Here is a 20,670-nt window from a genome sequence, read left to right as displayed (position 1 = left end):
AAAGGCAATGAAGTTATCTGAGATACTAATGACAATTTGAACTCCTTGTGACAGAGATAAATGTGTCGTGCAAAAACACATAAGCAAAAGCCAAAGAAAAGCCATGCACTAATTTTTGATGTCATGGTTTTCAGACTGAGGAAAAAAAAACAGAAATTAAAGGCTTGTCAGAAGATTAAAAGGAATTACAACATTATTTCAGGCAGAAAATTTAAAATTATCTGTAAACATGAACAAAGAACTTGAAATACAAAGACATAAAACATCACTATCCCATATTAGCTACAAAAACAAGCTACGGATTAAAACAGGAAAGGCACTGAACTTGTCAAAACAAACTTAAAGGTGAAAGACAGAATTTTTAAAATCTGCATTTTAGAAAAGACATCATCATTCCTACAAAACAACTAATTAGGTCTTTAAAAGGACACCTTATAAAAAAACAATGTTTTTTTAAACTTTCAGTGCCTTCTCAGAAATTGCTATGTTACATGAAATAGTTATTTGTCCAGGGCACAAGTAATTCCAAGAAACAATGAATCTTTTACCAAGCATAATGCAAATCAAGAGTTAAAAGCTTAAACAAGGGAATTGATTGTTATATTTTGCCAGTAATTCTCACGCATTTTGCTATGTGTTCAGACACACAGACTCCTGTATTTATTTGCTCCTGCACAGAACAACCTCTCTGCTGTGTATGATAGCAAACCCTTTCTGAAGTTTGGCCTGGAATCACCGGTAACTTTAGAGGAAAATTTGCTAGTAGAGGATGCAAGAAAGATGCGAATCACCTGGCAGAAAAGTGTGACATTTTAAAGAAAAGAGTGAAAAATCGAACTATTTCAGTTTAGAAATGTCTGCTGGTTCTATCAAATTACAACAAAAGTAGAAAATCAAGTATTTGTTCCACTCACTCAGGAAGTTATAAACATTATAGCACATCTAAGAAAAGATGTGGCTTGAGAAACACACTCATTTCATGACAATTATAGTGCAGCTGAGTACCCATCCTATTTAAAAGGTTTTATACCCTGCCATTCCTGACAGTGTCAGTGATTCATCCCTGGGAGACATCATGCTCATTTCAATTTGTCTGTCACCTTAGCTGAAAAATCTGTTTCTCTGCTGAATAGTCACAAGGATACTGTCCAACAGCTTGGGCATCCTTCCTACACACACAGAAAAAGACAGCAGATAAAGGGTTTGTTAGCAAGGTGAGGTCTGGATTCCTCAGAGCTCTTAGAGGGAATTAAGTAATTCTGTTGAGATGATTCATTCAGGTGCACAGGATTTCTACAAGCAGCCTCACTGGCATCTCATCAAGTCAGCTGGAGTTGGAAGGCTCAGCCTTACAAACAGTTAACAGACCAGCCCAGCTGCTCTCAGTAGAATGAGTTGGGCAGAGGAATGTTTTCCCCCTTTAAAGAGCAACTGTGCTATTCCATCCCACATAGGTAGTTTAAACCCTTCTGCAGCACCATCCACACATGAAACATAAAAGGAGCACTAGGGATCCTTAGGAGGATGTCTATACCACTAATTCATTATTTAGGATTTTTTGATTTATATTAATTCATGATTCACTGCCATGCCCTACTGTTTCTGACTAGCTACAGGACAAAAAGGATGCCCTCAGGTGCAGCAGCACAGGAAAATGTGTGTATACTTTGGAGAGAAAAGCCCTACAGAACACAAGAACATGGGCAATTATCACAATAGGTAACATCCAAGTTATATTTAGGAAAAAACCTACAGACCAAGGGACAAACAAGAAGCCACATTTGAAACACAAGTCAAGACCTTTCTTGCCCAGATGAGTTACATAGGAGGAAAAACCCAAAACACCACACACACAAACCAATGGAAAAGTCCTCTATAATAGGGAAGTTAGCAATAAATACATATACACACATACATACACATGAACTTACAGGCTCTTGTAGTTCTGCTTCATCCCAGGCTCCCCAGCCACCATCTTCCCAGCTTGTTGACTTGCCTGTTTTAAGTAAAAAAAGACTTGTCACAGGAATACAGCATAGGCAACAAAATTATCATTTTCCATTCCCCACTAATGCATTACAACTTTTTTATGACAGATACTAAAGCAGTTCTGCTGAAAGAACCCTGAAGTGTCTTATTTTTCTGTATTTTATTTACTTCCATTTCTGACACCATGGAAGCAGATTAACAGGAGATGTACCCAAGATGCAAAAGGGAACAATGTTACAAGGAAATTCATCTGTGACCACAATATATCTGAGTCCAGAAAAACGTAGATCCCACCAGCAAAGCAAAAGCTGAAGGTTTGGCCTCCGATGAGAAAATGAAAAGAGGGATCTTGGTCATTCACATCTTTGCATGACAACAGAGAGGAAAATTTATGAGACACTGATCAGTTTCAATTATGTCATTCAGAAACCTCAGAGTAAGCAAAAGCTCACAAAATACCTCAAACACCTAAGAAAACAGAGATTAATAGAGACAGGCCTACTTCTTTAGTAGTAAGAGTGAATGTGGAAGTTCTCTTTTTCACCTAAAAATACAGAACTTGAAATAAATTGAAAAGCCACAGGCATTTAATAGTAGTAGATGTACAATTCTCAGACATTATCACCCCTGGGACCCTCAATAAATCAACAAACATCACTGTAGTTCAGTAGAAAAGCCAAGGACTGACTTCCATCCAAGCATGCACTAGAGTGAAAATAGAAGCAGTAATATCAACTCCAAGAGTTTTCCAAGGATTTCTTTCAAGTTTTTCCATTAACTGTTGTCATGGCAAATTTGACCTTAAGAAGAAGCTTAAGCACATTGTCTCAAATGAGTTTAAATTTAGATCTAAGCAAGCAAGATTCTGCCATTTTGGAGGGCCAAACAGTACAGACAAGAAGGTTTGTATCAAGAACAATTTTATTTGGTCTAAAAACTCGTAGTTCTATTACCACCAAGCAAGGAAAGGCTGAACAAAACAGAAATCTGCAATCTCTCTGTTTAGCTAGATTTTAAATCTTCTGTATGGCTAATGAAGACAAAAACCTTTGAAAAAAAAATTTACATTTAAGACAGACTTTTCCCCAGTGCTGTCGAGAAGGTATTTTAGGAGCATGTAGAAGACAAAATGCCCACTCCATTTTACCTCTGTAAAATGCAAAGGTCTGTACCATCTGCAAAATGGGCAAGCCAAGCAGTTTTACTGCATCATCATCAATGCAAATATAACTGCACCACTATTTCAGACACCCCTATATAAGCAACAAGCTTCCAAGGGTCACAGTCTCATCTTGCATTTGAGGTTGAAAATTTTTGCAGTGTACAAACATATAAAGGAAAATTATGGCAAATACTGTTGAATATAGTAACCACAAGAAGAAAACAGTAGCTAACTTCAATGTTTAGATTAAAATTGCTAATAAAACTCTACTTCTGTTTGCATTTTATCTAAAAAGGTTTTTAAAAAATCTTCCTATAAAATTCATGGAGGAAAGAAATCTGTCCGTGTGCCATGGTTGAGAGAGAAACAGAACCATGAAGAAACACAGCTGGGACCAATGTCTTCCCTGCAGCACAGGGCAGACCAACCTTCCTCAGAAACCTCAGCCACTTCAATTCTGAGACCGAACACCCACAACATAAAACTGCAGCTGCGAGGATTCTTGCTGCCTCTGTGAATAGCCACAATTTTGTGGTAGCTGTTATTATGCTGGGATGATACTGGATAAATGAAAAAAGATGGGAAAATGATGTAATGGTGAGTCATCATTGCACTGACGAAACTGCCGAGATCTTTTGGAATTGTGTGTGGCCTGATCTGCAGAGCCAGCACCCGCTCCAGCTTGCAAGCATTCACAAGCCTGCTCCCCCATATCTATTCTCCTTGGACAGATCACCCCAGGATATGCCATCACTTCTATTTATCAAGGCCTGCACCCATCTTGCCTTCCTTCCACAGATTGTTTCTTATTTAAGAAGAAATGAAATTAAAATTGTTTTCTTATTTTGACGTTTCACCTATGTGAGGAATATGAAGCAAGGCATTAAACAACAGACAACAATCCCTGGAACAATGGACAGAGGAGACACTGTCATAAAGTAACTCAAAGCACCAGTTATTCATCTGTGCCAAAGAATTATAAAGTATTCCATGAAGACTGCCAGCTTGCACAGCCTTTCCCACCCATCAGCACTTGATTAGGGTGGCCAAGTCAGAGTCCAAGTCCACAGGGTCCAAGTTCTGTTATGATGAAGATTTTAAGAAATTATCCCCCACCATCTCCTTCAGCAATATCACAGGCCAGAACTAGCAACTGTGGAACACAACACATTGTCTAGTAACCAACACCTAAGCAAGCCCTAAACAGTTACAACACGATCATTTTTTCCAGACCCTCTTCAGGAAAAAAAAATTAAAAAATAAACAAATTTTCCTGCACAAATCTTTATTTCCATTCAACTCTATCTTTGACTAGTAATAATGTCTTATAAACAGTTCTCCTTACTTGGATAAAGCAGCAGCAATATTCCAGATTTTCCTTTACTATGAGATTGCAAAAATAAAAGTTCATCTGCTGGATTTACACAAACCATTTAATTCTTTAATTTGAAGCATATAGCATCAGCACATATGAAACTTAAGAGCTGGTTTAAATGCTGCACATGTGCAACACTGGTGTTAAAACATAAGAGAATTCATTTAAGCACATTTATCATTAAACATAATACCTACAAGAACAATTTTTACCTACAAGCATGTTTTTTTAAAGATAAGAACAGAGGAAACAGAAAAAAAATCACAACAGATTGAGACAACTGAGGTCTAACTGGCATTTAACAGGTCAAATTCAATATGAAAGATGTTTTTACTCACTTCCCAAATTACAGAAAAGATATCTGAGCACAGAGAACTACCAGTGCCCTTCTTTCCAGAGCAGCACCAGGACCTAGGGCAGGCAGCTGAAGCCTTTCCTTCCTGCCCTCACATTTACATTCAAAATCCATGCAGGAGGTTATTGGAGGATGTCCTTGGACACATGCAATGAAGTCCCATCCATGTTTTATGAATATAAAACATTATTAGGTAATAGTGCAAAAAATTATTGCTTAACTGTGAGAGTTGCAGGTTTTCTTCCATGCATGTTTACTGCAATTCTGATACCACTGCATTGCATAATTACGAAAAAAATAGAAGTGGTTTCTTATCTCTTCAGGCCGAGGAATTTTAGAAACAGCTTAGAATCTTCTTGCTACTCAGGAATCATAGAGCATTTATTCCCAAAGAGCATTCCTCCAACGTGAGGACTGATAAATACATAAGGCTATTTTGCCAACATTTCAAGGAAGCCTCTCTTAAGACTAGTTTTATATTTGCTCCCTCTTCTGACTTCAGACATCCTTAAGTGGGAGAAAAAAACCCCAAAAGCACAACTAAGTTAGTCTTCTGAACACAAAAAATAACCACTTGAGCATTTTTTTCCTTAAGGAGATCACAATTGCTTTCGACAAAGTGAAAAATGACTAAATGACTAAATTTAAAATAATCCAGGAGCTACGTAATTTTTTTTTAAAAGTAATAGTGCAAAGTTCCATGGCTTACAGTCATAACTTAACCCCAAAAACAAATTTTGAAATACCAGAGGGAAAAAAAACCCAAAGGCCATAGGAGACAAATTAAACAGATTACACACAAAACATAGTATTCCATACTTTTACTCAGATTCAGGCAATGCCTTAAGTGAGAGCAAGAAAGAATGAAGGCTATGCTATAACGGAGGTGTTAAAGCAGCAAAAAACTCAGGTGAGAGGGTAATTCAGGTGAAGTACTCTGACAGCATTTTGTCAGGTATGCTGAGAGCATGTCATTCACTCTTCCCCATATCTGAGATGTATTAACTGCTACTGATGCAACCCAATTCATGCAGAGTGCCTATTTCAATGACCCTTTACAGGAAAACTGAAAGAAAGAAATACTAAACATAAATATTACAATCTGGAAAGGGAGAATCTGATTAAAGAGGCAATGAAAAAGAGCTTGTAAGAAGAGTACTCAACAGGAATATAACTGATTCAATAAGACTGATACAGAAGCAGTTAACAACAACCCTAATGCTAAATGCAGTCTAGAATTTCATTTTGTAATGTATTTTTTTCTTTGTAACCTTGTTGTCAACTCTGAAATAAAAAGCCTGGCCTTCTGTATTTCTGAACTAAATCAGCTGATCCAGATAAAAGCAAAGTGTACAAGTCCAAAGACGTTTTTTAGAGGAACTGGGCTGAAAAGCACTTTTCAGACTGCTGTCAATGTAACAAGGCAGGGTTTTTGGAAAGGAGCTTCTCTGATAGGCTTAAGCCACCACTCCTACTGCAAAAAGAAGCAGCAAAGTGACACCTTGTAGCTCTGAGGAAACCCTCAGGTCAGGGGATCAATTTTTTTCTTCCCCTGAATAAGAACAAACTCATTAATATAAATGGAGATATCATTGCTTGGGAACTCTCAAGGTCAAGTTGGGGTTTGTTGGCTTTTTTCTTTATTAATTTCATTCAGGTAACAGGAGATAAAAACACACCTGGGAACTAAAAATATCTGCACATACGAAAGCACTGATTTTTCTGATTCATCTTAACACCCCCACAGTTTATCTAGCAGCAGTTCTACCTGGCTATGTCACTGAACTGCTGTCATCAAGCTTATAAAGTGTTTTAAAACACAGTTTGAGTTGTGAGTGTACTAGAAGAACAGAGACACACATTGCTCTAAATAAATTGTAGTTAAATTCTTCAATTTATAAAGATTATAGGAAATTTTATCTGTCTTTCTGTACTTTCTGCCCTGTTCAGGTAAATATCCATTAATTAATTTCTGAATGCTAAAATTCTCTCATGCCTGCAAAGCTTTATCACATATTGCAAGTAAGATGGATTTTTCATTCGTATGCATGCCTTTATTTTAGACAGCTCTATAAGAAAGTTAACTGTTACAGCTGTTTCCTGATCCAGCCAACAGCAGCCCAGAACCTCTTCAACACAGCAAGATGTCAAATTAAATGTGGTGCAAACACTTCCTATTCCCAGTACTTGCACAGTTAGAACAGCAGTTTTCAGAGCCACTTAGACACCACAGAGGATTTGTGCCTCATTAACAGCATTACTTTTCCCAAGACTCTTAAATTCTCATGCTTATTTAAGTCCTCCTCATTAAAATATGAAAAAGCACTCCAACCTTTATTTTCCTAAGGAATAAAGACATAGCAACTCCATATGAAGTATGTTTAACCAGCTCACTCTGTAACACCAGGTTTATTTACTTAAAGCACGTGAGCCAAGATCCAATGCAACACCTGTTATTTTATTCCAATATTGACAATAAAAAGTAGCTATATTTTGCTTCATGGCAGATCAATGGTCAGCTCAAGCAGTCTGTGAACATTTCTTACATTATTCCAGCATGGCATCAGTGGCAAATTTACCAGATGATTGCATAACACAAGCACGAAGCACACGAACCCTCTCTTCCCATGTTTACTGAGGGAGCAGGATACAGGCACCTGCAGAAGTGACTTCACACAAAGCTCAGAGAATGAGGACAGCTTTCTTTTTTTTTTTTACTCCCAGTTTACCAGACAAGTGCATCCTTTGCACAAACAAGGCAACCTGTTGGGCTACAGGAAAAACTTAAGTGAAGTTGTAGTTGATAGGATGCTTTCCTTCATCTTGTTCTACTGCAGAATGTGTTTAAATGCTTACCTGTGCAAAGAAAGGGAAAAAAAATCAAGTCCCTTGTAATAAAAATCCAGGTTTTTTTACTTGCCTACACCTGTATTTTTAATATATGCAAGACTTTGCTAAGCCTTTCAAGTTAAATTTGAAACTGACAACCTAGATTAGCTTTTGTGTAAATGAAATATACTGTTTTAAATACAAGATGACAAGTTACAGGTTTTTTACTCACAGACATCTAACTTCAAAACTGGACTAAAGTCTCAGTATCACATCATGATTGAGAAATGTGTACTGTCTGCATTTTCTGAAGCAAGTAAAATTCCCTTCATTTAAAATGTTACTGCTTTTATAGTAATAGCCCTAAATTTTATTGCAGCAAATACACTCACAGAAAATACTTTGGTTAGTTCTGTTAGACATAAAATATGGCCAAAGTTAAAACAGCATTAAAAACTTCTTTGCCCTATAAATAAGAAACAAAAAAAGACAAGGCCTACAGCCTCCACTAAAAACCCTAAACCCCGCACATTGAAGATTCCAGAGGCATCTGTTCAAAAACACTTGTTATCCAAAACCTGACAGGAACTCTTGAAAATTCTACTAACACTTGAAACATTAAGTTATGACTAAAATAATTTGTTAACTCAAACGTGCTCTGTTATATAAAAATATTTAATACATATCTATTTCCCTAAGGTTGACATCATTTGTAACTACAGCCTTAATATACTAGCTAGAGTTTTCACACAAATGAAGCTTAGCTTTAAAAACAAGAAAGTAGATGAAAGGTTCTCATTGTCAGGTAAAAAAACCTTAAAGAGTTTTGACAGGTGCTTGCTAGTATTTATGTAATTGTTTGCATAAAAATTAGCACCATTTAAGTTGAGAACTAAAGTTTGATTAGAAAGCAAATTAACATCTTGTTGAACTTATTAGCAAAGAAACCCTAGAACTTATTTTTTTTTCCCTGTAGAGCAAAAAATATAAAATATAAATATTTAAAACATGCAACCTTATTAAACTACTGTTTTAAAACAGTACATTCTGTCAACAGAAGAGCTTTTAGCAAAGCATTCCCAGATAAAAAGCACAATTTACTCACTTCTAATTTAAGATACCAAGGCAAGTTGGAGCAGCACTTCCTCCTTGTCAAACACAAATGCATCAAGAATTTCTGCTTCAAAAATCACTAAGTTACAATCTTATGTCTAAACCACTCTAGGAACTCTCACTTGCTGACATTTATACTTATTTTTCCTCAACAATGAAAACAGCTGTGGTAGCAAAAAATTACAGGCATAAATCCAAAAGACTTCAATGAATCTAAATGAGTATTATTTTGAAAAACACTCACTTCTTCTTCAATGACTGAATAAGCAAATATAAAAATAGTCCAGAAGACAGCCAACTCATTAAAATGGAACAGCAGCCATGCATCTTCTTTGCTTCTATTATTTTGGTAGTTTTACAACATACTAAACATTTTCTCTTTATGGCTCCCACTCAATAAATACACTTCAATAAAATAGCCAAGTTTTTTTACACAAACACCTCTTATGTATCATCAAATAAGAGAAAAAAAAATTAATTTCTTTCAACGTCTACATTTAGAAACACAAACACATTCCAATCCTCTGCTTTTATCTTCAGAATTCAAGAGATATTAACCAAAGCCTTCTGCTTCAGAATCCTTCCTTTAGATACAAATGATACAAAAGAAAAGCCATGTGGAACTTGTTATGCATTTTTCAAAAACTGTTGGAGTTACAAAACAAGCAGAAGCAGAAAACTGTTTGCTACCAAAAGTTTTAGTGGCAAAATTAATTAGCTGAACATATAATGTACTTTTAAAAGTTTTTAACAATTGTTGTGTCATCTTTTTAACAAGGCCTGTAGTTACAGGATAAGGACCAATGGCTTTAAATGGGGAATGGATTTATATTGTATATTATGAAGTTTTATTTTTTAATAATAAAGAAGATGAGGAACTAGAACAGGTTGCTCAGAGAAGCTGCGGATGCCCCATCTCTGGAAGTGCCCAAAGACAGGCTGGATAGGGCTTTGAGCAGCCTGGTCTGGTGAAAAGTGTCCCTGCCCATGGCAGGGGGGTTGGACTAGATTAACTTTAAAGGCCAGTCCAAACACAAACCATCCTATGGTCTCCCCTCTTCTAATTCCCCCACGGGCACTTTAGACTTTTAAAACAAGCACCTCCATGTTTTTTCTTAAAGCTCTGTCCACAGCTGTGAGGATTATTTACAAGCATCCTCATTAACTTCTTCAAACACTTTCCTTCCCTACTGCTGCTAGAAACCAAAAAACATCACCCAGATATAGTTTGTGTATTTTGGGGAGTTTACATCTATATACACAGTATACAGTTAACACAGTATGCAATAACAAATACAAGAAACAGTGTTTTAATTCCTTGTGGTTTCTAGCCGGGGCATGGATCTGTTGAAAACGCAGCTTTTGTGTCAGGCAGCTCAGCCTGCACTGCCTCACACAGCAGAAACCTGGTCCACAACTTCAGGCTGTGACTGCTTTAGGATTCGTTGTCTTTTAACTTAAGCTGCCAAGCCAAACTTTCAGCACACTTTCAGCACGTTCCGCGCTCCTAGATAGCCTCGCATGCACAACGTGTGTTGTCTTTAGGAGAGCGCCTTCAGGCAGGCGCACTCCCAGCATGAAACCCACAAACTTTAGAAGTTTGGGGCAGGCAAGGTCAGAAGCCAAAGAACTTCACCTCCACACTACGGGATAAGGAGTGACGCCTGCGAGCAGCCGCGCACCTGAAACTTGGGGACGCCAGGACAGTCTGCCTGTGCAGGTGGAGATGTGGCAGCTATGGCGAGACACCCACCCTGCGCCACAGGAGCGACCCCGAGCACTCGGATAACACGGCCCCCGCCAGCGGCGCCGAGCGAGCGCAGGGCCCGCAGGGACGGACGGACAGACAGCCCCGCGGCCGGACGGGCCCCGCGGGGGCGGCGGGCACAGCCCCGCACCGGGGGCCGGACTCACCGCTCTCCTTGCCAGCCGCGGCGCTGCCCTGGCGGCGGTGCGGGCTCAGGAAGTCGCGGGCCAACTCCAGGTCCTGGAAGTGGGCGAAGGGGACCAGGGCGCAGGACATGCTCCCGCTGCCGGTACAGCCGCCGCCACCACCGCCCAACCCGGAAACGCTCGGCCACTTCCCTCCGGCCTGGCGCGGCCCCGCGCACGGCGCATGCGCCACGGGGGCAGTCCCGAAGGGGCGGTGCCGAGGGGCAGCGCTGAGGGCGGTGCCCCCCAGGGTGCGCCATTGCGGTATGAGATCGCGCTTTCTGGGACGCGTGTCCTCCGACGTCCCACCTGAGCTTCCCTTGGCGCAGCTTGAGGCTGTTTAATCTTGTCGGGTGCGCCATTGTGGTGTGCGATCGCGCTCTCTGGGACGCGTGTCCAAGAATATTTGGGAAGAACACCAAGGGATGTTTTCTGGACCCCGAAGAAATACAAATTCCCCTATGCATAAGAATTGACAAATTTTTAATGGATCTTACTTGACTAGCCGTTTATGTGTACACAAACACGTACATATATGTATATGAGAACTCTTCCTTGTTTTCTCACAAGACTCTTTTGTGTGATAGATAGCAATGTGTGTCTTATGTAGCTAAAAGCAGATATAACTGAGAAAAGCAGAAATAACTGAGAAAGTCCAAGTTATTTTGCAAGTTGGGTTTGTGGTCTAGGTCTTCTACGTGGTCCTTAAATACCTTCTAAGATAAAGTAAAAACAAATTTTTACTCACAGAAGTTTCATGCCAAATGGGCTCCAGCTGGATTGCCCTAAAGGCAGAAACTATACCAGGTTATCAAGACCAGAAAATCTCTTGTGAGATATGCAAAGAAACTGGCTTTAATTTACCCTGACAACTTTTTAATGTCTTCAGCTGTTCTCTTTTGTTGTAGTGATGTGCTGGTTTAAAACCTAGCGGGAAAGTTAACCCCACTGAACTGCATCTCCTCCTCCACCCTCTTCCAACAAGCAACAAAACACTAGCAGGAATCACAATTTTGCTGAAAAGCTTGTAATAAATGCAGTACCAATAAAAGAGGGCACAAAAGAGGCAATATCCACAAGAGGGTATTCAGCATAGAACAAACACAAACACTTCCTGAAGAGAGAGAGGCTGGCATTGTTTTTTTTGGTATCTTTAATATAATTGCTTTGATACAGTGCACTTTATTACCCTGTACTATACACTACTAGTAGTTTTAGTACTTTTGTATTAGTTAAGATCTTTCATCTACTATTATGTCATAATGAATAATTCATTCTATATAAAATATACCTGAGGTGGCAGCAGTGGGACTCTGCAGTGGCCAAGGTGGCTTTATCTGGGTGCTGAGCAGCCTCGCAGTCTCAGCGCCTTCCACAAGCCTGGCAAAAAGATGAGGAGCTTTCTGCTTCCAGGGCCCCAGATTTCCTGCTAATACCACGGCCCCTCAATGAGCTAGGTGGTATTGAATTAGAGAGTGCTAGACACTCCATCTGTCTTTTCCTCTGTACCCAGGACAAGTAATCAGGGCTCAGTAATTTTGCCCTTGGCAACTACAAGAACATTTTATGTTTACATTTCAAATCTATGGCTCCTCAGGCAACACACAGGTTAGACTTGAATTTACACAGTTGAATAATCCTATGGTTATTCAATAGAGAGTTGTTCAATCCTGTTTTTCTGAACAAGCATAGAATTAAATTATGTGGAGTAATACGAAGGATCCTCTTCAAAAACAAGGTCACAGTGTGGGAAAAGTTGGAACAAGAGGCTGGTGAATTTGCAGACGCTCTAAGTAAACTTATAAAGCCTGTAAACAAAACTGTTTAATGACATTTTAGAATTGCAACATGCACAGTCACTAGTAATGTCAACTGAATTAATAAAGAGTATGGAAGAAATTAAATTAACAACATGGTTTGACATTCTTTAATGAAGCTTTCATGACATTATGAAAACTTTCCTCATTAGAGAATAGTGAACAGTGTAAGACTGTCATATCTCTGTCTGGTTTGCTGTACATGAAGTCAAGTTAAAAACTACCAAGATACCAATGAAAGCATAAAATAAGGCAATGAATACTCAGCAAATAACCTGATATTTCAAGACAGTCTTGAGTGCATATAAACTCATATTAACAGTTTGGGTATGCAATAACTCTTCATGTGTTTGTTATAACTTCAATAGTTCCAAATTTTTAATGATTCATTATACATATATGGATGGCTACAGAAAACAAAACTATGTTTTGGAAAACATCTGACAATTTTAAGCAAAGTTCCTAAAGAAATACAGATAAACACTTGATAGCCAAAATTAACAATACATTTCCAGTAAGAATAATAATTTGCATTGGAATATATGCTGCTGAACAAAGGTTTTAATGCAGTTTACAAAAATAGACAATTAGGCTATATACAGATGTATACACTATATAAAATCCAGGTAATTATTTATTTGGAGTCAACACAAGAAATTATAAAAGGGAAAGGCTTCAAAAGGAGAGAGAGTAGGTTTAGATAAGATATTAGGAAGAACTTGACTATGAGGTTGCGGAGGCACCAAAATGGGTTGCCCATTTTGGACTCCCCATCACTCAAAGCGCATAAGAACAAGTTTCTGAGCCAGGGTCTGAGCAACAGTGTCTAGTACAAGCTATCCCTCTCTGCCAATGGCAGGAGGGTCAGACCTAGAGGATCTCCAAGGTCTCTTGTACCCCAAACCATTCTATGGTTCTTTGATTCAATGTTATTCTGCCCTCCATGACCCCTGTACCACAGATCCCCACAGTACCCAGAACATGGAACCCACCTCTCTGTGACATCAGCCCTGAGGGCACCACGGGCAGCACAGCTGCTGCGGGCAGTGCAGCTGTGACTGTGCTGCTGCACGGAGCTCTCAGTGCTTGCAGCTGACTCGTGCCTCTGGCAGACATGAATTGGCTCAGCCTCCTCATCCTGCTGACCATGGCCGGGCTGTCGCATGGGACATGGGACAGCTGCGGGTAAGTGGGCCCAGGCCCAGGGAAGGAGCCTGCCAACACTTGCGGCCTTCCCTGGAGGGGACCCACCTGTCCCCCATGGCCAGGCCGCAGCTTCCCACCCACCATGGGAAGCCTCAGTTCCTTGCCAGCAGCCAGGTGCTGGCACGGACAGACACACACCCCATGGCCTTCCCTGGCCTGCTGTGCATGCAAGGCCTTGTGGGGAGGGCAGAGGGCTGAGCTTCAGCCTGAGCCACAGCAGGCCATGAAGCAGCATGGAAATTTCTTTATGCTTGCAGATGGACTTGCGGCCTCCGACCCATGGTGTCTGACTCCATACCTCATGATGACAGTATGACACGTGTTGTGGGTGGTGCAGATGCCAAAACAGGGGCCTGGCCGTGGATGGTCAGCATCCAGCACCCCTGGTTACCACGCCTGAAACATTTCTGTGGAGGATCCCTCGTCAGTGCAGAGTGGGTCCTCACAGCAGCCCACTGCTTTAACAGGATCGAGTAAGGAGGAGCAGGGAATGGGGACATCTCCACAGCACCAGCAGGTGCCCTGCCAGCAGCATCACCTGCTACTCCCATGCCCTTTCCTCTCAGGCAGCCAGGCTGCCACAGTGCTCAGGAGAAGCCTGGGCTCGTGCCAAGGCTTCCTAGCAGCCTCCAGCTTGACATTCCCCCAGCCTAAGATGTGCGAGGGCCAAAGCATTGCTCCCTCTCTGCCTGGCCAAGCAGAGGTCTGGCAACTGCTGGGCTGCTGTGGCACATGGCTCTGCTCCCTCTCAGTCCCCTCTTCATATTTCTTTCAGGGAAATTGGCATCTTGGATGTGGTGATTGGGGCCACCCAGTTGACTCAGCCAGGCCCTGGGGCACAAGTGCGCAAGATTAAGAAGCTATTTCGTCACGAAAAATATAAGAGAAGTGACAAAAGTAATGATATTGCCTTGCTAGAACTGAATGAGCCTGTCCAGTGCAGCCCTTACATCCAGTTGGCCTGTGTGGCTGACCCCACCATAAGAGTCTCAGAGCTGCAAAACTGCTGGGTTGCTGGTTGGGGTTTAACCTCAGAAGAAGGTGAGTTCCCAAGAGAGACTCCTGCCTCCAGAGCTAGATCAGCACACTGGGGAGACAGCTTGGGCTTCCCCACAGCAGAAGCCGTACCCAGGCTGCAGGATGTACACCTCTGCAGAGATGGGCCTGGCCTGCTCCCCAAAGGCTGGCAGCAGGGTCAGAGAGCCACAGTGCCTCTGCAGAGGCAAAGCAACCAAGGGAAGGGTATCCCCTCCAGACAGGGTAGTGGGAGAACTGGCAAGGAGCTGCTGGGAGCTCATTACTTTCTCTCCTCACAGGTGAAGACTCAAGTGATCACCTGCAGGAGGCCAAGGTCCAGCTCATCGATCTCCAGCTCTGCAACAGCACTGGCTGGAATGCAGGGAAACTCCACACCCACAACTTATGTGCTGGTTACCCAGAGGGTGGCATCGGCACCTGCAAGGTAGGAGCACGCCATGAGCCACTCAGCCTCCAGCAGCACCAGCAGCCAGGGAAGCACCACCCCAACACAGGCCAGGGCCTGCTTTGCCCGGCCACTCAGTCACCCTCCCAGCCCCAGCTCCCCCTGACTGCTGTGGGGGCTTCCCACACACTGCCCGTCCACACCTGCCTGCCCAGGCCTCCCCTTGTGACAGAAAGCCCAGAAAGCCCAGCTAGTGCTCTTGGCAGTGAAGAGGTCCAGGTGCCAAAGTTCCATCCATGCTCTGCACATCCAGGAGTCCTGTGCAGAGAGGACAGAGAGAGCACTAATTTACAGGACCCCAAGCCGTTCACAGCCAAGTTTCTGGAGGCCTAGGCACCTGAATACAGCACTGGCAGGGGCTCTGAGAGAGAAGGAGACAGCCCCTGTGCTGACACAGTCACCCAGCACCACCTAATCCTCTGTGCTCTGCTGCAGGGTGACAGCGGTGGTCCTCTCATGTGCCAGGACAACAACGCTGACTCCTGGTGGGTTGTCGGAATACCCAGCTGGGGATATGGCTGTGCCAGAGCAAAGCGGCCTGGAGTCTTCACCTCCACACAGCACTTCTATGACTGGATTCTGGCCCAGATGGGGCTGAGTCCATTTGGAAGTGCTTCCTGAACCACAAGATGGGCAGAATCCAAAGCACATTGCAGTGCACAACAAGTATTTTCTGCTGGGGAAATGCAAAGGCAGCCTCAAGGTCAAAACCATGCTCTATCCTGACCACACTCCTGTGTGCACACAGACACTGGAGATCACTTAGGTGTTGAAGTAAAGTGCCTCTGGTCACAGGGAACCGTCTATTCAGTGCAATTCCAACTGCTGGGCAAAGTAAGGTCTGCCACAATTGGCAACTGCAGAATGAGCGTGAGGGCAGATGTGCCAGGCACAAAGAGACAGTAGCTCCAAAGATCCACTCACAGCAAGAGTGCCTGGTCAGAGAGGACAGTGCTCTGAGCCACCATGGCCTGGAGGAACCTGCTACCTCAAGCCTTGGAAGAGGATAGGAAAAAAGCAGATACACTGGGGGTGCATGTGCTCCAATGCACATGGGCTGCGAATTTAGGGCCTGGTGAGAGCCTGGGCTAAGGGAAGACATCTGGGAAACTCCCAAGCATGACAAGGGAAACTCCTGGCTCCTGACTGGAGTGCCAGTGCCCTAAGGCAGAGCCAGATTTCACAGGCAGCAAAGGGGGATTGAGGTGCCAGGTGGTCACATTTCACAGATACTCAAAGGAAGAGCTGGGGTCATTCTGGGGAGAGGAAGCTGGCAGGAACCCTAGGAAAGTGCACCAGGAATGCCGTGGAAGGCCAAGGTGAGTGTGCCAACAGCATCTGCAACACCAAGGCTGTTCACAGGCATGGCCAGCCTGTGAGCCAGGGGGAAATGATGCCCTGGCCTGGCTCCATATCTGGGAGCAGACGAGGGCAGGGAAAGGGAGGAGTTGTGGAAGATGAGAGGGCTGGATAAGCGTGGCAATGGAGGGAAGGAGCAATCAAAGAGCCAGCTGCAGAGACACAAACTGCAGCTTGCTATGCTGGTTTGCCTGAGAGCTATAGATAATCACCACAGGATGGGAAAGAATCTTCTTAACTCACTAATTAACAAACCATCTACAAACTGTAAAAACTTGCACCAAATTTTTATATCCTTTTCAATCAAACTTTGATACTCTTGGATGGGGGGGAGGGAATGGTAGAGGCTTCTGGAATGCCATGGGGTAGACTTGTTGGAGGCAGTTTTCACCTGTCTTTTACAGGTGAAAGCAAGTGAGCATTGACTTTCGCCATCTAATAGAATGCTTCAAAATGCCTTGGGCTGGTTGTCACTCGGCCTGCTTTGGATATTCTTCTTGGCTTCAAGTGATGCCTTAAAGAACCTAGAACAAAACAATAAAAAACCACACTTTTGACATAGGAGATAATATAAAGGCTCATCTTTATTGGAGGCCTCCAGTAGCAGATATGGCAAATGACCACAGAATTTCTCCCCTACATGAGGAGAATGCAGTTTTATAAGCTTAATAAATTAGCATATTTGACAAAAATCACCAATTCGTACCACACATGGTGAAGTAACTCCTCCCTCAGTTCAACACTCTTTAAATCCTCTTCCACTCAGATGGAAACTGAACCTTGCTTATGAAAATATGTCTCAAAGAGCTGTTTCCAGCCTTGGTTTCCAAGAAGAACAAATATAAGTTTAGTTGCCTTGTACTCTGCAGGGCTTGGAGGTCTGAAATATGTTTTGTCTTTCTACTTAGAGAAAAGGTAGGGAAAACTACTGAGAAAACTCGCCACAGATACAACTACAGAGCTACAAATATATGTGTAAAGAATACAGAGGATACATAAAAGAGAAAAGGCAAAAATCAATCTGGCATCACCAGGCCAATGGAATCCTATCTCACAGTGGGTGGCACTCCTCCATTTGTCTTAATCAAGATGGACTGGGCTGAGAAGAACCATCCCACATCTGTACTGGTCCCTGCCACCCTGACTTAAGCTTCTTCAAATATTTCCTGAAGTAAATTTCAGGGGCTGCCTGGTCACTAAAGACCAGGGAAGTGCAAGAGTGTCACTCAGGGCTGGGGATGGCCATTACACTGTCCAGTGAGCAGACCAGCTTAGAGCCACCCAACCATCCTGGAACAACCTTATTGTACTGTCTTGGCAAAATTCTGCTGCCCAAACAATTTCTCCCAGTTCTGTGCAACCTCAGCCACGGGCATCTCTTCCCCTAAATAAACCAGGGATATTTCCCATCACATCAAACACCGCAAAGCACGTGAAACCCCTTTCTGAAGGAGTCCCTTGTGAAGGGACTTCCACCCCCTTCTGTGTGTGCCCAGGGACCCTAGCACCCATTGTGTGGCATGAGGAACACAAGGCTCTCCCTGTGCCTGTCTCCAAAAGACTTTGAACAGAGACTCAAGTGTCCTAGCAGAGACTCAGGGCCCCCCACCTCACATCTTACAGGGGTCTCCACAACTCCTCTGTGGCTGCCTTACACTGATCATGCTGTGCATGCCTTCTCCACCCTCTACCAGTGATTTCACCAAATCTGCACCAAATGCCACAACAATAGAGAGGCTCAAACGCACCCTTATAATTTCCACAGAGTCTACACACAAAATTGTAACGCTCCCATTTGGCTCCTTCCTGCTCTAAAGATCTCAGGTGACCTCACCAGTACCTGCTCTGAAGGTCGGAGGATCCAGCAGCCCTTGGGTCCCATCTGGGCTGCCAAAGTGCTGAGGAAACTCCCCTGGGTGACCATTTTGGAAGCACAGGTGGCTCCAACGAGCCAATGGTTGCCCTGTTTCCCTACCCACACCACTCACCCAGTCAGAGCAGGTTTCCATACCCATTCAGCCTCAGGATTCCCCCAGCAGACTCACAGATGTCACGTTCCATAAAGAGCCACCAGCTCCTGCTGCAGCGCTCAGCGTCCATTCAAATCCTGGCCAGTGCCACAGCTCCCTGTGCCCTCTGTTATGCAAAGCACGGGCAGTTCACAGCCTCTGGTCCTGCCAGCCAGAGCTCAATCTGCAGCTGGCATTGCAGCTGCACACCCAGCTCCCTGCCCTGTAGGACCGTCCGCGGGAGAGTCTGTAGGAGAGTCGGGGGTCACTCACGGTCGGGACGTACAGGACGATAGATCTCTGCAGCGAAGTTGTGAAACTATCGTTTATTACAAAGGGCGTGGGTGAAGGGCCCTGTTGCGAGCTGCCAGCCGCAGCTCGGAGCAGGGTCCAGAGAGGAGAGGCTTAAAGTGTAAGAGAATTAAATATTTAAGAGCGGAGAGCATGTAGAAAGAAGGGGGTGAAGAAGTGCAGAGGTGAGCGTGAAAAGACAAGAGGAAGAGTGGAGGAAGGGCAGTGGAAGAGCGAGGAAAGAGAAGAGAGAGAGAGAAGTGGAAGAGAGCGAAGTTCCCATTACAATACAATAAATCATCTTCAGTGTTGAATATTCAGATTCTCTTCAACCAATCTACTACAGCATGCATATCCTATAACATTTCCATACAACCTATAAGAATCACTACATTACCATACTGTGTTATATTTTAAACCCTAAATCTTACTCTTTGGGCCCTATCTGCCAAGCTGCAGGGTCTGCTCTGACCCTTGGACCTGCCTGCTTGCAGAGGGTATTGTTTCATCAAGAGGGGATTACCTTCAGCTGGCCACACCATTGTTTTCCAGTTGTTCAGTAACTAAGGGATGTCAAAACTTGCTTCCATTTCAATCTCGCTTATAGTTTCTACATTCTCAAAATCTTTTGCCAGGCAATCATATTTCTAAGGCTTTCCTGTTTCATCCTCCCCAACACTGCCCCAAATGGATTCCTCAGCTGCTGCCTGCCCCAGGGACTGCACAGCCTCATCCTGCAGGAAGAGGGGCCTAAGAAAGCAGCAGAGAGCCTTCTTACAAGGGCAGGTCCTAAAAGGACAAGGGACAATGGCTTTACAGGCACAGAGGGTATTGGTAATCACGTCCTCTAAACAGAGAGACATAGCTCTGTCCCAGTATTTTCCTGGGAAACTGTGGGAAAGCTCAGAGAAAAGAATGAGAAACAATTCTTATCTCCACTTGCTGCACATGTTATAGTGCACATGTGGAATGTGTTATGGAGATTTTTTTACCAAATGGTGATTTTTTAAATTGAACTCTGGTGATTTTGGATGCATTGACCAGTTGGATCCATGGGTGTGTTATGACAGTCTGGCAAGGGAAATGGGTTTTTCTTAATAGTATAGTATAGTATAGTATAATATAGTATAGTATAGTATAGTATAGTATAGTATAGTATAATAAAGCGATTGATCAGCCTTCTGCAATTGTGGAGTCAAATGCTCATTATTCCCATGTTAGGGATATCGTGCTACAGTAAGGGTAGCTTCAGCTGGGATCATAGGAAGGAAATCTTGATTGTGATAGTACTGAGGCAAAGGCATGGTGTCATGGTTTGAGCCTGGCACAGAGCCAGTGCCCCCCATGAAAATGCCCTCACCCTGGTGTCTGCTGTGAGATGTGACCAGGAATAAGCAAAACAGGCTTTAGCTTAAACATAAAGAACACTTTATTACCTAAACTACAGGAAAATAGGGAAAAACTATAAGGAAAAGAAAAAAAATTTGACAACCTTACAAAAACCACTTTCCTCCTCCCCACTACCTGACTTCCCCAATCCGATACATTCTCCCAAAACACCAACTGCCCAGCCTGGCACCACACTTTAGTATACTCAAACTTCAGTTCATGAAGAGGAAAGGAGTCCTTCTTGTTCCATAGGCTTCCCCTGGAAACACACTGAAACCTCGTGTGCTTCCCTGTCACTTCGGCACCGCCCGGAAAAAAAGTCCATTTGCCGCTTGTGACATCTTCCTTCCATGCCCAGTGC

The 20,670-nt window shown here is 43.0% G+C and overlaps 2 protein-coding genes across 4 annotated transcripts in view; one reads left to right on the top strand and one right to left on the bottom strand.

The window, feature by feature from the left end:
* The window catches only part of RAB3GAP2 (RAB3 GTPase activating non-catalytic protein subunit 2), a 43,179-nt gene extending 32,243 nt beyond the window's left edge, over positions 1–10,936 (bottom strand). For all 3 annotated transcript variants that reach the window (XM_074537039.1, XM_074537041.1, XM_074537040.1), the window contains exons 1-2: positions 10,738–10,936; positions 1,932–1,996 (exon numbers count right to left, since the gene is read on the bottom strand). In XM_074537039.1, coding sequence (XP_074393140.1) covers positions 1,932–1,996; positions 10,738–10,846 — 174 coding nt within the window. In that variant the 5' untranslated portion in view covers positions 10,847–10,936. The remainder of the gene's footprint in view (positions 1–1,931; positions 1,997–10,737) is intronic.
* A 2,750-nt stretch (positions 10,937–13,686) lies between these two features.
* On the top strand, positions 13,687–15,882 carry LOC141728639 (acrosin-like). Its single transcript, XM_074538590.1, has 5 exons — positions 13,687–13,757; positions 14,036–14,251; positions 14,554–14,819; positions 15,095–15,240; positions 15,697–15,882. Exons 1-5 carry the CDS (start codon positions 13,687–13,689, stop codon positions 15,880–15,882), a joined length of 885 nt encoding a protein of 294 aa, XP_074394691.1.
* The last annotated feature ends 4,788 nt before the right edge of the window (positions 15,883–20,670 follow it).

Source organism: Zonotrichia albicollis, chromosome 3, assembly GCF_047830755.1.
Source record: "Zonotrichia albicollis isolate bZonAlb1 chromosome 3, bZonAlb1.hap1, whole genome shotgun sequence".
In the NCBI taxonomy this organism is placed as follows: domain Eukaryota; kingdom Metazoa; phylum Chordata; class Aves; order Passeriformes; family Passerellidae; genus Zonotrichia; species Zonotrichia albicollis.
This window is presented reverse-complemented; position numbering and strand designations above follow the sequence as displayed.